The 22601-nt window shown below is 39.8% G+C and overlaps 1 protein-coding gene across 1 annotated transcript in view; it reads right to left on the reverse strand.

Moving 5' to 3' along the window:
- The window catches only part of SLC25A24 (solute carrier family 25 member 24), a 31099-nt gene extending 17838 nt beyond the window's left edge, over positions 1-13261 (reverse strand). The window contains exons 1-3 of the mRNA XM_006919580.3: positions 12682-13261; positions 3641-3767; positions 1434-1521 (exon numbers count right to left, since the gene is read on the reverse strand). Coding sequence (XP_006919642.1) covers positions 1434-1521; positions 3641-3767; positions 12682-12864 — 398 coding nt within the window. The 5' untranslated portion in view covers positions 12865-13261. The remainder of the gene's footprint in view (positions 1-1433; positions 1522-3640; positions 3768-12681) is intronic.
- Between the last annotated feature and the right edge of the window lie 9340 nt (positions 13262-22601).

Below are 22601 nucleotides of genomic sequence, written 5' to 3' on the forward strand. Positions count from 1 at the left end.
AAAAAAAGCCAGACACAAAAGGTCACAAAGTATATGAAATCATTTATATGAAATGTCCAGAATAGACAAATCCATAGAGACAGAAAGTAAATCAGTGGTTGCCATGGGCATTTGGGGGCTGAGTCCGGAATGACTGCTGATGGGTCCAGGGTCACTTTTTGGGACAATGAAAATGTTCAAAATTAGACAGTGGTGATGGTGGCACAACTCTATGAACAGACTAAAAATCACTGAATTGCATACTTTTAAAAAGTGAATTTTATGGTATGGGAATTACATATCGATAAAGTTGTCATTACCCATGGTCTATTCTAGAGCTTGGGCTTAGAATCTGCATTATCCTGAAAGCTATCAAAAGGAATATAGAAATAGGACTTCCGGCCTAAGAACCAAAACAAAAACAAAGAAAAACAAACGAAATAAAAACCCCCAAAACAAAAAGCCTTCACTTTCCTTGAAGAATGTGACTTTAGAAGTAGAATATGACACAGTCCGCATCCCACTGTCAGAATGCCGTTTATCTCCTTCTGGTGTTCCAGCTTTTCACTTCCTCAGGAAAGCCCTTCTCTCCCGATGCTAACACGAGTGACACCATCTGAGCTCTGAGACGCGGGGCCTCCCTACAGAGAGCAGCTGCTTATAAATTGTGAACAGACAGAAAGGAGGAAAATGCTCCTGGTGCATTTAGAAGGAGATAAATTCAACAACAAAGCCATTTAGAAGAAACTTTTTAGATAATGTTGAAGACTGAAAACAGTCACAAGAATATTAATGTAAGGTAACCGCCCTTTTCTGTTTTCTGTTATCATCTTAAAAATAGTCCCTATGACGTGTCTATAACAAAAGAGTCTACAAGGACACATAAGACTTCAGAGATTATTGCTCTATCCTATGAATAAAACATTAACTCTGTAAAGGTCTGATCTATGAAATAGCTGAACTGTTCAAATTGGCACCTCTGTTTTCTGGAGTTTTAAATCCGTGACGTTTCTCTGTCAGTCAGCAGAGGGAGCTTTGAAATTTCCCTCTCATCCAGCCACATACAAGTTAAATAATATAAGGAATCCACCAGACTCCTTATCTTGAAACAATGAGTTCCACTGTCCCATTCGACACCCAATGGGAAAGATGGCAGCACTGAAACTCTTAAGCCTTCTCTGTGGATATAACGCTCCACTGCCATTCCAAGGCCCCCTGAGGCCTTGCAAGAAAGAGTCGTGGGTGCACTTCTGTTTCTCACTCCTGCACTTTGGATGGATGTGTGTATGCAGAATGAAAAGGGAGGGAAAGGGAAGAAAGATTGCACACACACAGTGAGGAATGGCGAGGCGCAGGGAGTCGCTTTAAGCCACACTTGCAAACACAGCGCTCTCATGCAGTCTATGAAAATGAAAGTCAAAAAAAACCAACTGTCAATCAGCTGAAGACTTTACCTTCGAAGAATCAACTCTGCTTGTTGTTCAGAAATAGTCAAACCTAGTATCTGGAGAGACTGGACAATTTCAGAAGCCTCAATTTTTCCTTTAAAAATAAAAAGAGCACAAACTCAGACTCAGAACCAGTAAGAACCTTAGAAATCATGAATTTCAAATGCCCCATTTTATAAGGGAAAGCTTTGAACTGATTAAGGTAAAATTACGAATTTAGGTATTAGGTTTGCTTAAATACATAGTGCAACACCAACACAAAATTTAACAAATACATTAAACAAGTACACACACAGATTTTCATTCAGAAATCACAACCTGTTTGTAGTTAAATAATGATATTCCATCTAAAGGAGAAGACTTTAAGCGGGTTTACCAAGAAACAACATTAATAAGCAACAAAACTGAGATCCAAATCAAGATACCCTGATTTTGAGGTAAATTCAATTAAGCTAGGATCTATGTATTTTACAAGTATGCGTATCTACATTTTAATAAAGGACTAGGCATTTATTATGCATAAAAATAGATCACATTGGGTTAAAAGGAAGTAAAAAATGACTAAATGAACTTGGACTATTTTTTTTTTGAGAAATCTGGCAATAAAAATAAAGAGAGCAGAAATAGCAGGATGACAGGAAGGGGAAAATTATCATTACTAGAGAAATTAGAGCATGTTTGTACACAGAAGGAGGAGAATCAGAAGACAAAAAGAAAAATATAAGCAATAAATGTAATACTGTATTTCCCACAAGCAGCTCATGAACTCGTGAGGATTCTAAGACTAGTAGCATGCAACAGGACGAAACAACAGAGTAGGAGAGGATTTGATGCTGAACCAGTATTAATAGCAATGTTCTCTAGGAAAAGAGGAAAAAACTACTGTTAGTAGTGAAAGGAAGGCTTCATTTAAGGGAAGGACTTTGAAGAAATGATAGGGTTTGGAGAGAATTCTCCTGAGGAGAGCAAAGGAGCAGCATGAGAATCTGCGCAAGTTAAGGACCGTCAGAGAGATCCATCTGCTAGCAAAGAAATTCCTTAAATGCGGCTCTGCATATTCTCCTTTATAACTGCACTATTTTCCACCACAAAGTCAGCTGTTCCTGGCTGACAGTCACAGAATCGTATAGTCTTCAAAACCATTCAAAGGCTTTAGTTGTTTGTTTGTTTGTTTGTTTGAAGGGACCTGCCTTGAATCTAACTGAACTTAATGTTCCGTATAAACTAGGGGCCAGTATACTATAACACACTGACCAAAGAAGGCCCGTTGCTTGCTTTTGTAAATAAAGTCTTACTGAAACACAGCCATGCTCATTCATTATACTGTCTATAGATGTTTCTGTGCTGTTACAGCAAAGATGAGGAGCTGCAATTGAGATCGCATGGCCCACAAAGCTACAATATTTACTATCTGTCCTTTTATCAAAAAAGTTTACCAAGCCCTGATTTGAACCATATTTTCTCTCAATCTATTGGTTTCACTTCTTTTTGAACAATAAGTCTATGAATAAAATGGTCCTGATTACTCATATATAGGGAGGCGTTGGAAGCTGCATTCTAATTTTTTAAAATAAATTCCTTCTTCCTATCAAAGAGTGGCTTCTGGTAATAAGAGTTCCATGAGTCTTCTCTTTCTCTTGCTGTGGCCCTTGCTTTTTGCTCTACACAACTGGGACTCTAACTCCAAGCAATTAATCTAAATAGAAAAACCATAATTCCAGACAGAAGATATTTATTTAAATGTCTATATGCTATTTTTTTTCTAATTTTCAGGATCTAAGAGTGTCTGCTCTAAATTCTTTCAAAAAAACTATCAAATAGAAGATAATCTGAAAGTTCTTTAAATATTAGAATATATAATATTTACGCCTATAAATGAAAAAAAATAAATCCCTCTTATCTAGAGAGCAAGGAAACATAACTATTATATTTAACCCAGACCTTTAAGTTGAATCAGCAGAGTGTTCCATAGTTAACATTTTACAAACAGTCCTAAAACTCACAGTTTTTTTTATTTAATGGACACAGCTATCTATGTTTTCTTCACTAAAAACATGAATTCTATATAAAATCACATTACTAAGAAAAACACATATTAACACTTGTAAGAATTATCATCTACAAAAAGAGACTAAATGAACATTGTTTTAGACTCTTGGAAGTATGAGAAGTGTTTCTTCATAGCTGGTGACAAATAGAAAATAAAGACACACCATCATTATTTTTGTCCAAACTCTTAAATGCCAATTTCATTTTTATCTCATGATCTTTGAGGTACTTCATAAATTCTTCAAAATCCAGCTTCCCATCTTTGTTGATATCACCAGTAGTAAAAATTTTCTATGAAAAAAAAAAAGAGAGATTTTAATATGAGCTAAAATACTAAATTATTTGTACATATACTTCAAATAGATGGGCTGTTTTCTCATAAGACATGTATTTTATTAATACCAAATAGAAGAAAAACACTTGACCTAGCATGGGATTTAAATATCTAAAATAGTATCTGCCCTTCGACTTCCAAAATTAAATAATCTTTCCCCAAAGATGATGCTTATTAAAAAGCTGTCATATCAAACTGTCTATCTCAACTATTGCCTTTGAGGAAGAAATAAAAATGATGGTATTTGTTATTCCATGTAAGCCCTCTCCCGCTGCCACCCAAAATATAAACCTTCTGCCTGTTAAGACACTTGCAATCACCCACTCGAAGCTTACAAATTCTATTGGTTTGACAGTCCTGCTCTTCTGGGAAAATAATGCCTCACGGTGGCAGGATATACAAAAATCAGACCTCTAAGCTCTGGATTCAGAGAGAAAAAGGCCTGAAACTCGTGAGATGCAACAAAAGCTTACAAGGAAATTGATGGTTTCAAATGCATAATTAGAAAAGAAGAAATCAATGAAGCATCATTAAGATTTATCTCAATCTTAAGTAATTAGAAAAATTTTTTTTAAGTTGAAGGAAAGAAATAAAGAGTAAAAAGTAATCAAAAAGAAAACAATATACCATTGAAAAGATCAACCATATCAAAAGATGGCTCCTTGGAAAAAAACGAAAAAATGATAAACCCCTGAAATGAGCAAATAATCAGTGTCAGAAAGTAACAATGAAAATCACTAGATACTATAGACATTAAGGATATTATGAACAACTTTATATCAAAAAGTATGAAAATTGAGACAAAATGCCTAGAAAAAGAGAATTTATCAAAAATGGAATCATCGATAGAATATCTGAGTAGTCCTATAAGAATTAAAGAAATTTAATCTGTAATTTAAAAACATTCCCATGAAAGAAAATTATAAGCAATGTCATTTGTGAAATAGATGCATATCCTAAATAAAATGTTAGCAAATCAGATCAAATCTAACAATATATAAAATAGATAATAGTGCATAATTTAAAAACATTCCCATGAAAGAAAATTATAAGTAATGTCATTTGTGAAATAGATGCAAATATCCTAAATAAAATGTTAGCAAATCAGATCGAATCTAACAATATATAAAATAGATAATAGTGCATATAAAACGGATAACACTAAATATAAAATAATATATATGATAAACAATATATAAAATGAATAGCAGCATATAAAATGGAATGCATGTATGCATATATATGTATATATATTAATCCAGTTATGCCAGGTTAGGTTAACATTTTTTAAAAATCTTGTTATTTACCACATTAAGAGAAAAAAGTCATATGATCATCTAAATAAATACAGAAAAACATTTGATGGATTCAACATCCTTCATGGTTAAAAACTCCTAGCAAACCAAGAATGGAGTGATGCTTCGTTAATCTAATAAAAGTCATCTACAAAGAATTCTAGCCTTTTCTGTAAAACGAGTGTGAGTAGGATTCTCTTTTCTGCAACCTAAATAGCTTTCATTCAAATACCATCGATTCTTACTTAGTTTCAAAAGCAAATATATCTGTCTTATCACTGAAAATAATTACTGCTATTCAACCCCTATTACAAATTAAATTGGAGATAATTTTCATCTAGAAATTATTTCTTGATTTTTCAGCATGTACACTCAGATTTGCATAATCCAAGAGAAAACGTCACAGCATTCCGGGGTGCCATTTATGTACCGAGTTTCATCTAAGAAATTTATATTGTGGTCAATAGAAATATTAGTGAACAACAATGATTTGGGACATTACAAGTTAAAAGACATCCCCGAAGTGGAGAGAGAGCATCTTTGGCCTAGATACTCATCTAGGCTACTCATAACAGGTGAGCACATTAAACAAGATGACCCCCAAAACAAGGCTGCAGCCAGCATCTTGAGAGCAATTTGAATTTGTAAGTCTTATTATCAGGGGGAAAACAGAAAAATTGGGGGAGAGTATTAGTTGTGTGGAGTTATTCTTAACACAGGAACGTGGGTAATGGACCTGAAGACTGTGGTGAGGCCCCTGGCCCAGGTGTCAATCTGGCGTACCCCTCTCTGCCCAAGGCCCCCAGGACTCCCGGCCCCAGCATCTCTCTGACTGGCCCCACTGAGGCCCACCTTCGTTTCGTCCCGTAAGGAAATGCCCGCTAGAGACTCCAGGCCTTCCTGAATCTCAAGAATGTCCAGAATCCCATCTTTGTTACGGTCCAGGTACCGAATGAGCTCTTCGTAGAAGGCGTCCATCCAGGATGTCCCTGGCGGCAGGTGTGGTCCACACTGCGGCCCGTGAGTTTCCCAGACGTGGAAGTGAGGGAGGAAGGGACACTCTGCCCACCACACGTCCAGCTGGCAGAAATCTAAGAGAGCAGCGTCCTCTGAGGCATGAAAGACAAAGGCTCTCTGCCAGGTAAAGCGCAGGAAGGGGATGGCGCATCGCAACGGCTCCAGGGCGGAGGCGCGAGGGGCCCCTGGAGCCTCAGTGGAGGCCACACTGGGGGCCCGGCCCTGGAGTGCGTGGCCGTGGCGTTCCAGCTGCGCTCCCAGATCAGCCGGGCAGAGCCCTGGTTCCTCCTAAAACTTCCAGAAGGGCCACTCACTGCACACGACTGTCTCTAAAAGAAGAGCTTCTTTTTTAGAAAAAAGTGGGTAGGGGAGTGTTGGGATAGTGGGGCCACAATGACTGGTGGTGAGATCCAACATTTTTTTAAGTTGTTTGGTCACACCTTTCAAGGAATTCTTCTTCTAAGGTTGGGGCACTTAAGAGTTGTAGTGAAGACTGGGAAGTGGGCACCTAATGGAAATCTGTCCCTTGGGCCTTTCCCTCTGTGATTCTCCCCTGAGCCCCAACGCCCCACCCCCACCCCCTGTTCCTTATCTTCGCTCAGCATCGCAGTGGCTGCTCGAAAAACCAGGGCCCCAGCTCTGTCCCTACAGGTGTTGGCAGCACACTTGGGAGGATAATCTCAAAGAGGGCAGAAGTCAACACAAAAGTCCCAGAAAGAAGTCAGGAGAAACTCGTAAACAATGTTGGTGGCTTGTTATCCCCACTCTCTGGGGCCACAGAGGGCTCTGGCCCCCTAACACCTACAGGAAGGGGCCTCATCCTGCTCCACTGGAACTGTGAAGGTGCAGTTTCGCAGTAAAAACACCACTTTTATGTAATTGATTTTCCTAAACATGGAGCACTCTTTAAAAGGTTGACTATTGAAATTCACGTAAAGCAACGAGAACTCCCATTGATGGCTGGTGGGAATGAAAAGTGGTACAATCACTTTGGAGGACAGTTTGGCAGTTTCTTACCAAACTAAACACATTCTTACCATATGATCCAGCAATCACGCTCCTTGGTATGTACCCAAAGGAGTTAAAAACTTATGTAACTTATGTCCATAAACCCTGCACGCGAATGTTTACAGCAGCTTTACTCATAACTGCCAAAACCTGGAAGCACACAGATGACTTTCAGCAGGTGAATGGACAAATAAACTGTGGTAAATCCAGAAAATGGAATATCACTGAGCACTAAAAAGAAATTAGCTATCAAGCCATTAAAAGACACAGAGAATCTGTAAATGCATATTATTAAGTGAAAAAAGCCAATCTGAAAAGGCTACATACTGCATGATCCTATATGACATTCTGGAAAAGGCAGAACTATGGAGACAATAAAAAGATCAGTGATTGCCAGGAATTTGGGGGAATCGGTAGAAGGATGAATAGGCAGAGCACAGAGGATTTTTAGGGCAGTGAAACTTCTCTGCATGATACTACAAGACTGATACATGTCATCATACATCAGCCCCACCTTACAGAATGTACAACCCCAAGAGTGAACCCTAAAGTAAACTATGGACTTTGAATGATAACGAGGTGTCAATGCAGGTTCGTCAATTGTAACAAAAGTGCCAATATGGAGCCAGTGCTGATAATGGGGGAGGCTACACATGTGTCAGGACAGGAAGGATATGGGAAATCTCTATCCCTTTCTCTTAATTTTGCTGTGAACCTAAAACTGCTCCAAAAAAATAAATCCTTTTTTAAAAATTCATAAAGAAAATTTAAGCCCTTATGTGTTAGTTCTTGCTCGACTCACTCATCGTGTCAAGTATTGATAACATAAAGAAGGCCATCACATGTCCTTGAAATGCCCATGGGTTTGCCTTTAAGAAGAGTTTGTACATGATTAGTCATAAGTCCCACTGCAAGCTTCGCAATAAACACTTCCCCCAGAGATGTTGAGCAGCAGCAAATGTCTAATGCTGTTTCACAAGATGTGCTGTGGCCCAGTCAAGAACAAATTCTCCCACAAAAGAGAATTTTACAGTCCAAAGGGAATGGTCCTTCCCTGTACACTGCAGAGAATGCAAGTAGTCACAAAGAGTCATAGAAGACAGACACCCAGGCAGGACACAAGAGTCCACAGGACCACGTAGAAGAGACAGAGGTCATGGCCAGGGTAATAAGGTACAGAATGACAGTATTTCACAGAACTGACAGGAGGGAGCAAAATATAGTTGACAGTCTCATCTAATAAAAAGGCAGCTATTTGTGTTGACTCGATCTTTCCATTTTTTGAAATTCTCTGTTCATTACTGGCTGATTAACTATTCCTCACCCACCCATGCAACACACACAGAATTCCTACAGGGAAGGTTTTGAGAACGCAGTTAAAGGACCTTGTCTGTCTTGTTCACCACTATACCTCCACTTCATTGGACAGTGTGTGTGTGGCACTCTTCGAAAACATTAACTGAATGACTTTAATATTTGTGCTAACCTACTGGGTAGCTCTTACCATTTCTAGTCTACGTTTGAGGTTTCCAGGCATTAAATAGCTTACTCAAGGTCACAAGAGTAGCAAACGGCAAAAACCGGTCTCAGTGATTCCATAACCCATAATAATAACCACTATACACACACCACCAATTAGTGTAGAACATACCATTGTCAGCATTTCAGAGTGAGGCTTCAAACCTTCTCGACAAATCTTTTTGTGGTTTCCACAAATCTTTCAGATATAGATATCTTGGTAGATTCTATCTGACCCTTAAAAAGGTAAGATTTTTGAACTCGGGGTGTTAAGCAGCACCCTTACAGAATGCTGTCCTGTATTCATTTCTAAACGTCTTCACTGGAATACTGATCAAGGAAGGAATTCTGACTGGGCTAGGGTAAAACTATAAATGTGAACTGAGGCCTTAAACAATGGGTAATAACTTACCAGGCAGAAAAGGGGGAGAGAGGTTAATGAAAAGCATAGAGAAGAAAATAAAGAGATAAGTGTACATAGTTGTGGCCCAGTTGGGGGAACAGGATGTCAGGGGTCTGGGAAGGAGACTGAAGAGTAGCCTGCCACCAAAATGGAAAGAGTATTTTATGTCTTACTAAGGAATTCTTCCTTTTTTTTTCCTATTTTTCAAAAATAAAGAGCCTCAAAGAAGGGATAACATCAGATTTTGGAATATACGTCAGGACAAAGTACAAAAGATATATGTTACATTTCAGAACATTTGACATAAATGTGGCTAGAGTTCCACTGTTTTCCTTATACCATAATCTCCCTGCTACGATGCCTTAGAAATGTACCTCTGTGACTTCTGTATTGTATTTCCTTAGGTAATAAAGTTTCTGACAACTGAAATTCTAACAGACAATCCTCCTTCTTAACAGAGAAATTATTACACAGAGAGAAACCCTAAAAAGAAATTCCATTCAAAGTAATAAACAGTGTTGAGCTACTGTTTTTGTATGAGATCCTATTCCATCTGTAGTTGTGAATATGAAATTTAAAGACGGAGCATCAAAAAATCATAGAATATGAGTTAGAAGAGCCCTTAAATCAGGTCACCCAGTCTAACTGCTCCTCTGACACTGCCGAATCATTCAGCATATGCCTGATACCCATGGGGGCAGAAGGCCCTCAAGGAGCTGGCCATGTAGTACGTGTGGCATCACATTTTAAAGGGGTTATTTCACATGATCTTTCGTATCCAGTCATATGGGATCTAAAGCTCTCTCCAGGAGGCAGGGTAGATGTGTGCATTTCAAAAATAAGGAAAGTAAAGCAAGGGGTAAAATGACTTGACCAAGGTTACATGGTCAGTTTGCACTGAGTATGGAACTCTGAGCTCTCTGAGCTGCTTCCCTTCTTGCTCTCAGTAACCCTCTCAGCTGCAAGAATGCAATGCCCCTTACGATTCCAAGTCTCCCCTACGAAAGTTCCAGCAAGAGTTTGTGCCTGGGAAAATAGGGCAAACAACTTAGTTTTAAAATTGCTTATAATTTCCCAGGCTAATTGAACACATTTGTTAATCAGCCAGCCCTGAACTTGGGTGCAGAAATAGCTTCACACTCTACAAAATGTCCTTTCTCCTCTGTGTATTAATAAAAGAGTTGCCATTAAATGATGCTGAGATTCGAGAAGGAAGAAAAAATATTTGTAAAACCCTATTGGGCAAGATCCTCTGTTTTTATTTTATTGCCTTAATTCTAAATTCAGATTTGAGGGAGGGGGCTACAACTATTCCAAAGTCTTCCAAGCCCAAACTGAAACAAAATAAGCATACTTCCAGCTAAAACCGCCGACTCTTCACCATCAGTTTACTTTCATGATTTCTAGTTCAGTAAATTAAAATTCACATTATTTCCTCTACTCTTTACTGTCATGAATTTTTTTTTCCTCAGAGCACCTCCAATGACACCCAAACACTGGGACTGTCCTTTAGACTGTCCTAAAGTGGCCTTGATGAAAACAACCAAGGAAAAGGAGGGGAAGAAGGAAGAGAAGGAAGAGACAGAAAATCCTCTAAAAAGCTGATAAGACTACTAGTTAAGGGAAAGTTAGTAATGACCTCTATAACCTTGTTCCTCGGACTACATTCTACTGTCATTCCATATTCTTACATTCCTCAGGAATTTTCTCTCTTCTCTTTGCTTAGATGAATAAGACATGATCCTCATCCTCAAGATGCTTGGTCGTGGTGGAGGGCACAGTTAACAAATAAAAATAATACCACCTGAAAATTATAACGGCTGTGACATGTGAGACAAAAAACCTACACATAGGTAGGGTGTGATCAGCTCTTCTGTAAAGGGGAGTCCAGAAAGGCTCATCCCAGAAGAGGTGAGATTATTTAAAAAAAAAAGACTTTTTTTCTCTAATAATAAAAATGTAATGTATCATTATTTTTTTAAAAACCTGAAATAATATAAAATTGTAAAGAAAAAAGTGGAAAAGTTATTCCTACCACCCAGAAATAACCATATTAACCTTTTATTGAAGAATGTACCTGTCAAAAAGTAGTGCTGGGAATAATTAATAACATCTGGAATGAGCACAGGGAGTCACATTATATATGTGTATATGTATGTATAAGGTATATTTTATGTATTTGTATAAAATACATATATTATAGTGATAAACATATGCCATCCTGTTCTATGTGTTTGCAAACACAGTTTTACACAACTTACTTTATCATTTGTTCTTATATAAATTTTTAAAAACTAAAGACATTATTTTTCCTAATTTTGCATTCTCTCTTTTCCTTAATCTTGCCAGAGGTTATTTTATTCATATTTTCAAAGAACCAACCAAAAAAAAAAGCAAATATTTGGAAATTTAAAGCACACATTTAAATAATTCATGGGTCAAAGATGAAGTCGTATTGGAAACTAGAAAATACTTGGAACTAAATAATAGTACAAACTTGTGGGATGTAACTAAAGAAGTGATTAAAGGGATATTGTAGCTCAAAATTAATGAATCAAGCATTCCACTGAAGAAATTAGAAAAAGCAAATGAATAAACCCAAAGAAAGTAGAAGGAAATAAACAGAAATTAAGAAAAAAGACAATCAACAAAAAAGACCAAAAATGGCTTCTTTCAAAGTATAAATAGGAAAAAAAAACTTTGGCAAGATTCAACAAGGGTTGGGGGGAGGGGTGAAGACAGCTATCAGGAATGAGAGAGAACATAACTACAGATACGATCAGAACTTTTTTAAATCATCAGTGAATATTATGAACCTCGGACAAAATGGGCAGTTTCCTAAAAACTGTAACTTACTAAATCTGACTCAAGAAGAAATAGTAAACTGAAGAGGCCGGTCACTAATAAAGACACTGGATGGGTAGCTTAAAATACTTCACTGTAAAACAGTTGTTGGCACTTGTGGCTGAATCACTCTCCCTGTTGGCATAGGGAATGCTGAAGTGTCCTCTTACGTTTCAGTGGGGTTGGAAAGGTTCCAAGTTCCTCGGCCCCGCTAAAAAGGCTGAACTTCAGGATCACAAAGAAATGATTCAGAGAAGCTGAAATTGCTCAGCGACAGGCCAACCCTTGAGTTCAATTTATGTACTTTGGGCATAGAGATTGTCTTAATCGATGGCATGTCTCCTCCCAACAGGAAGTTGAGAGAAAAGTAAGATTGATTTTCAAACAGATCTGAAACAGACAAAACTAGCTGGTGTAACCAAGCAGCTTCGAAGGGATACAAAGTGTGAGCCAGAGGTTGGGGCCCACTGAAATCCGAGAGCTAAAACGTTCAAGTTTGATTAAATGTTTGCAAAGGCGCAAAAAGGCGGGTCAAGGACCTGGGATGCGTTCAGACCAAAAGCATCGTGGTGCAATGGGCCAGAGTGCTCGCTGCCCTAATTTCATCTGAAAAAACACCCGTAGCCTTTCGTATCCTGACGCGCCTTTGGTACGGGGACACCTGGCCGCGCGCCCCATCCCGCAGCGTCTGAGCGCATTCGCGGGCTGGGAGCCCCAGTTCCTCCTTCCTCCTGGCGGCGCGCGGGCCGCCGCCCAGCGTGCTGGCCGCGCCCAGCAGCGACCCACCTCCTCGGCGTCCTGGCCCAGGGGGATGCCCAGGTTCCTGAGCCCCTCCTGCAGCTCGTGGATGTCCACCACGCCGTCGCGGTTGCGGTCCAGCTGCTGGAAGAGGGTCTCGTAGCGCGTCGGCTGCTCCGCGCTCTCGCAGGCCGCCGCGGGCAGCACGAAGCCCCGCAGCCAGCGCAGCATGGTCCCGGCGGCGCGGGGCGGCCCAGCTGAGCGCAAGCACCGGGGGCCGCGCGTCGGCCGCGGGCCTGGCTGGAAGGGGATCGGGGTGCACTGGAGGCAGAGTCGAGACCCCACCCAAGCCCGGCTCGGCGCGCTGGGAGGGGCCGCGCCCGCTGCTGCTCGGGGAGGAGCTCGCCCCGCGCCGGCCTGCGCCAGAAGCGGGAGGGACGGGCCTGGCGCGGCCGAGGGCGGGCAGGAAGTGCAAGGGCTGCGGGTGGGTCTCGGGAAGGGCTGTGGGCCGTGGGCCGAGAATGCTGCTCGGTCCCCGCTGTCAGGGGGTGCGGATAGCGGAGCTAGCTCCCACAAGCCGTGGGTTTCGGCGTCAGCTGTCAGGGGCCGTTTGAGCTCAGGTTACTTCACTTCAAGCCCCCTTCCCTTCTAGCTTGGAGCCTTGGCTCACTGCCCCGGAGGTGGTTCTCGCTGCCAGGAAATTGCTCCAGGTCGGGCTTTGCCTGGCAGATCTTTATCTCACACAGATACCTTTTTCCTGTGACTCCACAGACACTACTCATCTCTGGGCCTGTTTTTTATTCACAAAAATGAGAGAGTTGGGTGGTTGCACACCTGCGATGGGAATTCTGCTCTAAGAAATAGATTAAATCAGAAAACAATTAATTGTAAAGGGGGGGGACACCCAAAAGTAACGGTGTTATATGTCGATTATATCTCAATTAATCCGAGAAAAATGAAACCAGAACGGAGAAACTCAAGGATCTTTCACAGAAAACATCGACGTCTATCCAGGTAGGCAGTGGTAAAAAGGGGACCTGCTTTGCTCTATAGTTTAGTACAATCTGCCTCTGGTAAATCACAGGGCGCATCAGCCAGGAGCACCCCTCAGAAAAATCTCAGGCCCACCCTCTCGAGATGGGTGCAGTTACAAGGTTTGGGGTCTACTGCCCAGGTAAGACAGAACCTACTGCATACCATGGGATTAAGGAAGGCACGTTGAATTTAAGAGAAAATATTAGGGTCCTAATCCTTCAGCTGTGTCAACTGGGAGATGTGTCATCCTTGTATCCCTATTACCTGCAGGAGATACAAGTCTGTACCCATAAGTAAAGCTGTCCCCACATATTCTGAATGGCTAAACAAAGACGTTATTCCAACAAAATCCAGGAATTCAGACCCTGAAATTACCTCCCCCCACACTATTTTATATATTTCAGATAGAGTTTGTAAACTAAGAACTGCCTGGTTAGTAAAATCATCTCGAAACCAGTTTATTTTCTTATATCACCTACAATTTCCAGTCTTGTTAAGAATTATCCTCTTCTTCTAACCGCCATGCTACCCTGAACAAGCCTAATCCTGTCTGATCTGCGAAGCGAGCCTGGTTAGTACTTGGATGGGAGACCACCTAGGAAGACCAGGTGCTGTAGGTGTAAAATATTTTTTAAAAAAACACAAACCAAGAGATTGTAAACTGACAAGACCCTTGCAAGCTGACAAGATCCTTGCAATCTGTGAGGTCAACCAAGGGTTGCCTTGCCTAAAAATAATTAATTAATTAAAAATAAAAGAATTATCCTCTTCCTTTAGAAAGGCCTTCGAATATCATCAAATTTTCTATCTATCCTTTAAAATGCCTTCTAACCCCTACTGTGGCACTTTCTACTTGAAGAGAGGCTGTTTGAAATAGTCATCCCAGACTTAAATCTCTCTCTCTCTCTCTCTCTCTCTCTCTCTCTCTCTCTCTCTCTCGTAATTAGAGGTCCCAAAGACCAGTGGTTCCTCCAGAGGCCAAGAGTTAGAAACTCCAAAGTCACACTTCCTTGACCCATTCCTTTCTGTGGTCAGGACAGAAGTCTAGGGTCCAGACCACTTCAGCTTGCTTCTGTCTTCCCCAACTTTTAGTCTTCTCAAGGACTACCATCTTCCACTTTAACAACCTTTGAATTTTATCAATTTCATCTATTTCAGTGTTCAAAGACCTCCTTCAGCACCTACTTTGAACACCTTGTCGTTAGCGGGAACTCTGCTTAAATAATCATTCTAAATTTTCATAGTTTTAGCTGGTAAACAAGTTCACTCTTTTCATCTACTGGACCACTTAGTTATTGTGTGGTGCCAATAAGACCAAAGTCTCAGCCTGTCCACAGAACCTGGTCCTATTTCTAAATCCTGGTCATTGCTGTGTCAAACATCAGGGATCGCAAAGTGGGTTATAAAAGAGAATTCGATTGGCTCAGTGTAAAGCCATCACCATCACTGGAAAGATAATTTTATCGAGCAATAAATTTGAACTTGAATATCCTAGTAGTCTTTAAGGAGACAATAATCATTTTAAGTTTTGATTCATTTATCACATTAAGCTAAGAGGATATTCTCTCCAGATTTCTCAAGTCATTTAGTAGACAATTCCAGATAAGAAGGTAAATTCTGTCTCTTGCACAGCCTATCCACTACCCTCAGACCCCAAAAAGAAAATTCAGACAACTCTCCAACATAAAAAATGGCACTTAATTGTCACTATTACTAAATCATGTAAAGACTTCCCATTTCAAAACAGTTGTGTCAAATTCTAACTGGCTTCAAAACCACATAGGGCATCATTTTGAAAATAGTTATGTAAAAGACTGTGTTAAAACCGTCTTTGCTGTGTTAAAACCATCTTCAGTTTGTAAATTTTATGTAAATTCTGAAGATTGAAAGATTTAAAATGCAAAAAAAAATGCATATCTATTGAATCAATAATCATGGAAATTATTCTATATTCTATACTTTTATTTTCTTGTGTAAAGCCTCCACCCCCTTCCCTCCCTCCCTCCCTCCCTCCCTCTCTCCCAATATTGAAAGATTTAAAATGCAAAAAAAATGCATATCTGTTGAATCAGTAATCATGGAAATTATTCTATATTCTATACTTTTATTTTCTTGTGTAAAGCCTCCACCTCCTTCCCTCCCTCCCTCCATCCCTCCCTTCCTTCCTTCCTTCCTTCCTTCCTTTCTGAATCACCTGTTAAAAGCCATTAGGCAGGTTTGAGGAAAGCCACCCAGCATGGGTCAAGAAAGAAGGTAGCTGGCTGAGCAGAGCAGCTGCGTAATGGGTTGGGAGATTGGTGACATAGAAAGGGACTGAGAAAATAAACAAATATGTTGGGCATAATGAGATGTAGGTCACTTGCTGTCAGAGAAATGAGTTACAAGTATGCAAAGGGGGAAGCTAGAATGAACCCTACAGTGTTGGATGTGAATGAGTGGTATCGGTGTGAATTTATGGTTTTAAGTATTTTTAGATATGGAAATATAAAGGGGTCTCTGTCTTCATGGAGCATACAATTTAGTCAAGGGAGTCATAAAACAACTTAATCACACCTCCAGGGTTCTGTAGCTATAGAAAAATCTGGGTCGAATAAATAACAATACTAAGAATGTACAAAGCAATTTTTTTTAAAAATGCTCCTCTAACATTCATTTTAAAAGATTTGCTGTGCAGAGGAACTTCAAATGCACATTTCTCATTTTAGAGTGTTAATCACTCATTTTTAAAACATTTTGCTGACTTTTCTTTCATGCCTTTTTGCTACATATACTCAAAACTGAATATCTTTTACATTAAAGTTTGCTTGTATCTTTGTAATATCTTCAAACTCATGATCACTTGTTTCTTTGTAGTGATGTCACTGTACTAGTATCTGTGTAATAAGTTTCAAATAATTTGAGCGCGATTCAATTTGGAGAAAATTCATCTCTTTAGTACATTTGCAAAGTTTTTACCCTTCTGAAGGAAAAGCGGCCACTATTGGAAAAACGGCCAAATGTAATGTTGCTAATAACTCAGGAGAGGGCGCTGTAACTTAAAGATGAAGAACGGTTTTGGAAAAACTAGTAAACGCTGAGACGGGAATGCAGGCAGGAGGGGATCCAAGGATGATAAGCGCGTCTTTATTTTTTCAGCCATCCATACAGTTATGGGTCCCTACTATACGCTAACAAAAGATACAGAACTAAAATATTGTTTAAAAACTGGGCGAAACAATATGTTTTTGCTTTGAAAAAATATTCTGTCCATATTTACTGTCCATTACAATAAAACTAAAGCAAATCAACAGAAGAAATGTAATATATCTTTAAAACTTATTTTAGATATTGAAAAACAATCTATCACAGCAGCATCGTCCCATCAATAACAAAAGCAAAGGTTCACCTGGAGTCAAGACCTTAATAATCCCTGTGAAGGATTTCTCAGTGACTCAGTCATCTGCTCAAGCCCTGAGTATGTAATACAATTTGTACAGTGCGGGGGCGGGGGGGGGGTCGGGAAGGGTAGGACGATTGAAGTTCATTTTGTAACCCTTGGCTTCTTTTGTAAAAACGTACTACTTTTTTAAATTATAGTATTTCTTCTTCGTTATTGTGGTTGATTTTAATTAACCCTCCCTTTTAATGTCTATACAGCTTCAAGTATCTTCTAGATGTTGACTCTGTGTATTGCATTGTATTACGTGTGTGTAGTCAATTTATAGTCATAATAAACCCTAATTTTTATATTTCCTATTTTCAAAAAAAATTTTTAAGAAACCTAAGTAGGCTAGAAAAGAGATAATGTTTGAAGAGTCCAACTGCCAGAAATCCAGTTTGACTTAACTTATGCAAAAAGAGAGGGGCTGCAGCCGGAACCCGGGTGAGACAAGAACTTCGAACTGGCGCAGCCTCAGGATTCTCTACCCCGTGTGTCTGCTTTGACCTGCGCTCCTGCGTCCATCTCCTCCCGCGATGCAGATCAGTTCTCTTCAAGAGGTAGAGAACAAGGCTGTCACAGCGCTCAGTGTTAAATCTTACCGCCTCAGGCACCAGAGAGAGCCTTTCTTAATGCTCCTTCTGGTACTGAGTTCTCCACATCTTCATAAGAGGCTCCTTGACTTAGGTTAGGTGCTCACTGCTGGAAAAATTAACAGTGTTCTCCGGCCCAGGGTGACGTCAAAGCACTGCAGTCCCCAGAGAGTTCAAACTGAAGAAAAGAGGGCCTTTTCGGGAAGAGGATATGGGTGCATAGATAGATTTTCCTTATTAAATTTAATTGACTTGGGTTTCAGTATATCAGATTATATGTGATTTCTCAAATGTTCAAAAGTCAGTTCCACTTAAAAACAAATCAGAAAAAAAAGAAAAAAAAACAATGAAAAGAAATTATTCTCTTCTCCTGAGGCTTTTGCTCTCTGATTACAGATCAACTACTACCTTTGCTAAGAAAAGGACTCTGCCAGGGCTGGCATCACTGTGTATTCAAACAGAATATCACTTTTCTTAAAGCTCAATTTCTACTCTGGACAGCAAGGAAAACCACACCAATACCCGTTTTCTCTTGTCTTTCCAGAAACAGGTCTGAGAACCCCATCCCAAGTACATTACTCTCAACTATTTAGGATTTAACAAAAAAACAAACTTGCTCCTCACCTCCCTCTCACGTTTATTAGTAGCTCCATCCATATAGTTTTTTAATTAAAACCATTATCATTATTACAATTATGAACTGAACAGCAAATCAAATTATCTAGTGAAAATATTCTTTGCAAACTCCATGGCAAGTGAAACAATGTCTTTAGCTACTCCTAAAAAGAAAAAAAAAAAGTGCATTGCACCTTACCTTCGATTTTTCTAAGTGAGCAAGGAGTCAGAGCTTACAATATAGGACTAGCTCAGTAGGTTCTTAATAGGAATAATACCATTTCCTGAGGAGCAACTTGGAAAGAATAATTATTGGAGGTATTTTATAATTATTTTTAAATTAAAATTTATCTTTAGAATAGTTTTAGATTTACAGGAAAGTTGTGAAAATAATAAAGAGAATCCCCAAGTACCCGTGCCCAGTTTCCGCCATGGTATTAACATCTTAAATTAGCATGGTGCATTTGTCACAATTTAAAAACAATATTGATATTACCCGAAGTCCATACTTCATTCAGATTTGCTTAGTTTTTAACCTACTGCCCTTTTTCTTTTCCAAGATCCTACCCAAGATACCACATTACATTTAGTCGTGTCTCCTTAACCTCCTCTTGGTCGGTCTGTGACTGTTTCTCAGACTTGCCTTGCTTTTGATGGCCTTGACAGTGTTGAAGAGGACTGATCGAGTATTTTGTAAACTGTTTCTCAATTAGGATTCCTCTGATGTTTTCTCATGATTGCGGGGTTATGGGTTTTTGGAAGGAAGACACAGAAGTCAAGTGCCATTCTCATCACATGATATCAATAGTGCATACTGTCAGTACGACTTAGTTGATGTCAACTTTGATGGTCCGGTGAGGCGATGTTTGCCACATTTCTACAATGAAGTTATTCTCTCTCCATTTCCATATTGTCCTCTTCCGGAGTCACTATGCATAGCCCACACTTAATGAGTGTGGAGCTGAGGAAGACGTATCTACATAAATTATTTGAAATTCTTCTGCAGAGATTTGCCGATTCTCCCCCAGTTATTTATTTATTCAATCATTTATTTACATCACCATGGACTCATGGATACTTTATATGTTGGGTTATAATCCAATACTACTTCATTAATTTTTGTGGCCCAAATTATTCCAGCTTTGGTGACTGGAAGCTTTTTCAGTTGGCTCCTGAGCCTCTTTGATATGTCCCCAACAAGGTGTGCAAGATGTGCAAGGTGTTCATATATTTACTTCTCCAGTCCTAGACTCAGTTATTTCTCCAAGGAGTCCTGGTTCCTTTCTTGGAGAATGGTATTAGAAACCAAGATCTGGGCGTTTGGTGTGCTTGTTGCTCCAGAGATGGTGTTTCTTTTGGGCCATCTCAGCTGACAGAGCAAAAAAATAGATGCATGTATACTCATCCATGTAAATATACCTAATTATTTATTTATGTAAGACTGATGATCGCTGAGAACATCAAAGATGGGATGAGGACAAGGCAGCGAGGGACACTCTGAACAGCCTCAGGGAAAATCCACTACTCCCGTTTTATCCATCAGTCCACCAAGATCATCCCCACAGATACCCTGCCCTTTCTGGAGGGAGAGAACTGTGCATTGATTAGCGGACCGACAAGCTCCTGTGAAATTAAGGTTCCCTATTCAAGACTTTTTTCCACGTATCTACAACAGATTTACTAATATCTGAAGCAAGATTGTTGAGAAAAATTAAACCCTAGCCCCAAAATGAGGTGGATAAAACAGTCTGTTTCCTGAAATGTTAGAGACCATGAGAACTCGTGGATGCTTTTTTGCTTTTGCCAGGGTTTACAACCACCCTTCAGCATGTTAGGATCAACAAGCTGGAATTTTCTCAATGCTCTCTCCAACGTGAGCGGATTAATAAATTAGCTTTTAATATGCAGTCCGGGCAGAGCGACGATGTAAGGAAGTTCTGCAGCGCCTTCAGGAACGCAGGCTTCGCATGAAGCGAGAGAAGTGGGCGCTCTGCTAGAGGCTCTGGATCACTGTTTCGTTTCAGTGGCCTGCAAATAACTTCCTGAAAGTCCTCGGTGATTGTCTGGAGAATCCTTGCCTTTCTGAGTAAAGTCCAGAGATTTCTTCGAGTCAAAAGTTTCAGTGCGCACTTAATCCCAAGTGCCTCCCAGATTACCACTTCTGCTATGGGCCTTCTTTATCTTTAATTCATCTTACCAAGTCTCTTCTATAACTCACCCCTTAACCTATCTAATAATCTTAGTAATAATCTAAATCCTATAACATACTTCTAACCCTCCGAAGACCTTGAGACAGAATTTCACTAATTCGTATCACAGTTCTGCAAGGTGACCCACGAGGGAGCTGATCTTTACACTTTAATGGTATCCGAGAAACTATAAAGTAAGGTGCTTCCTGTGTAAATCCAACTCCTACACCACAGATCTTATGATGTTGTCCAGTTATTTTTGTCTGTGTCATGCAGACAGGACATCTGCTGTTTCTTTAAGATTTACTCCAACTCCCAGATTTCAGTGTTCCAGTTACATACAGTGAGATGACCTATAAAGGTCACCCCTCAGGCATCCTCCATGTCTAAGAGCAGGAAGCTTATCAGTCAGGCTTAGACCCAACCTAAGAGAACTGAGAGGCTAAACAATGGGCTAAACCATCACTTTGGGAACTGTTACACAATATCCAAGCCATACCCAAGTTTATGGCTGACAGTAGGCCTTCGTGGAAAACAGAGGCCCTGAAAGCGAAGGGTGAGCCCAATCCTTAGTGAGGGAGGAAGTGTGGAAAGATCTGTTCAAGGCACTTACCTATCTACGCTTAGTTTCCCCAACCAAAAATAATCTTAACCTTCCAGTATGGTCGTTAGAATTAAGCAAGAGAAGTACCTTGAAAAGTGCCTTGAAATAATACCTAGCATGTATCAGGCACTTAATAAAGTAGATTTTGATTTTTTAATTAAAAACAAAAGATAGCATTGGACTTTGCACTCTGATATAATAACTGAGTCTACCTACTCTAAAGAGAAGCCCTTACCCAGAAGCCAGCATTTTCTAACTCAAGCTATGGCAACAACATCCTAATCGGTCTCACTGGCTCTACAACATCCTCCTTCAGTAACTTGGTCCTATTGTCAAAGTTATCTTCTTACACCAGAGCATGTCATTAGCACATATAACTCAAAGCTCTCCATGACCTGCCACTGGCCTACAGCAGTAACCCCGCATCTCACTAGACCTTCCTAAACACCACATGTTCAAAAATGACCAGGCTACCTGTGATTTCCCTAACACTCCGTGGACCTCCCCATTTCCACGTTCCCGCTCAAGATGTTTCGTCAATGTGTAAAGCTTTGAAAAGTCTATGTGCACAACTACTACTACCACCATGACTCAAGTCTCTCACACATGCACTCCCGGACTTTGCGTGAGGTTTGCCTTCCTCCCTTCTGGGAGTCCATAACTCAGTTTATCTAAAATTCCACAATTCTCTCTCCTACTTCTCAGCTCCTCTCCCTTATGTACAATGTTCTCAACTCTTCCCACCTTAATTGGGATGAGTCTGAGTACAACATCCCTCCAAGATATCTTCCTCTCTTTGTTCTAATTCCACATCGATCTTCTCATTACGTATTCGGTTTCCTGGATACTTCGATACAGGAAAGGGTGTGCCCCAGAGAAGAGATAAAAGTATTCTGGTTAATGGAAAATATGAAGCTCCACTATAAATTAATAACTTTGCGCTGTGATATATCTCTCAATCTTGTAATTTTTAAGTACTCTATCACCAAGAAACTGATCATCTTCAGGAAATTAACAAAGGCAAATCTTTGGATCAGCAAGACGACGGCTCAAAGCCAGGACCACAAGAACATTGCATTTGCTGATTCTGTACCATCTCAGAAGGAACAGACTGATTTAGACAAACAAGATACATGGGTAAAGCACCTTTTAAAATATTGACTCTTAATCTCTACCCTCCATTCTGGTTCTCTCATATCATGATAGAGTACAAAGATACACTTTCAGTACATGTTGCCATTCAGTTCACAATTTTAACAAATCGTCGTTGATAAGCATCTTCAAACAGCCATGTTGCTATATATGTCAAGACTACTGTGATTCAGTGTAAGTGCTTTCGATGTGATTTTCATGGGCATGAATACAAACAGACTATCACATTTGCAACTTATGAGCAAATATCAAATAAAGTAATCTGAAATTTTCTGGAACAGTTTACCTGATGAATGCATAGTGAACTTCTTTTGAAAGTGAAAATTCTTAAGATGATCTCTGTTGCATTAATTCAATCAATA

The sequence above is a fragment of the Pteropus alecto genome, unplaced genomic scaffold (genome assembly GCF_000325575.1).
Source record: "Pteropus alecto unplaced genomic scaffold, ASM32557v1 scaffold106, whole genome shotgun sequence".
Classification (NCBI taxonomy): Eukaryota; Metazoa; Chordata; class Mammalia; order Chiroptera; family Pteropodidae; genus Pteropus; species Pteropus alecto.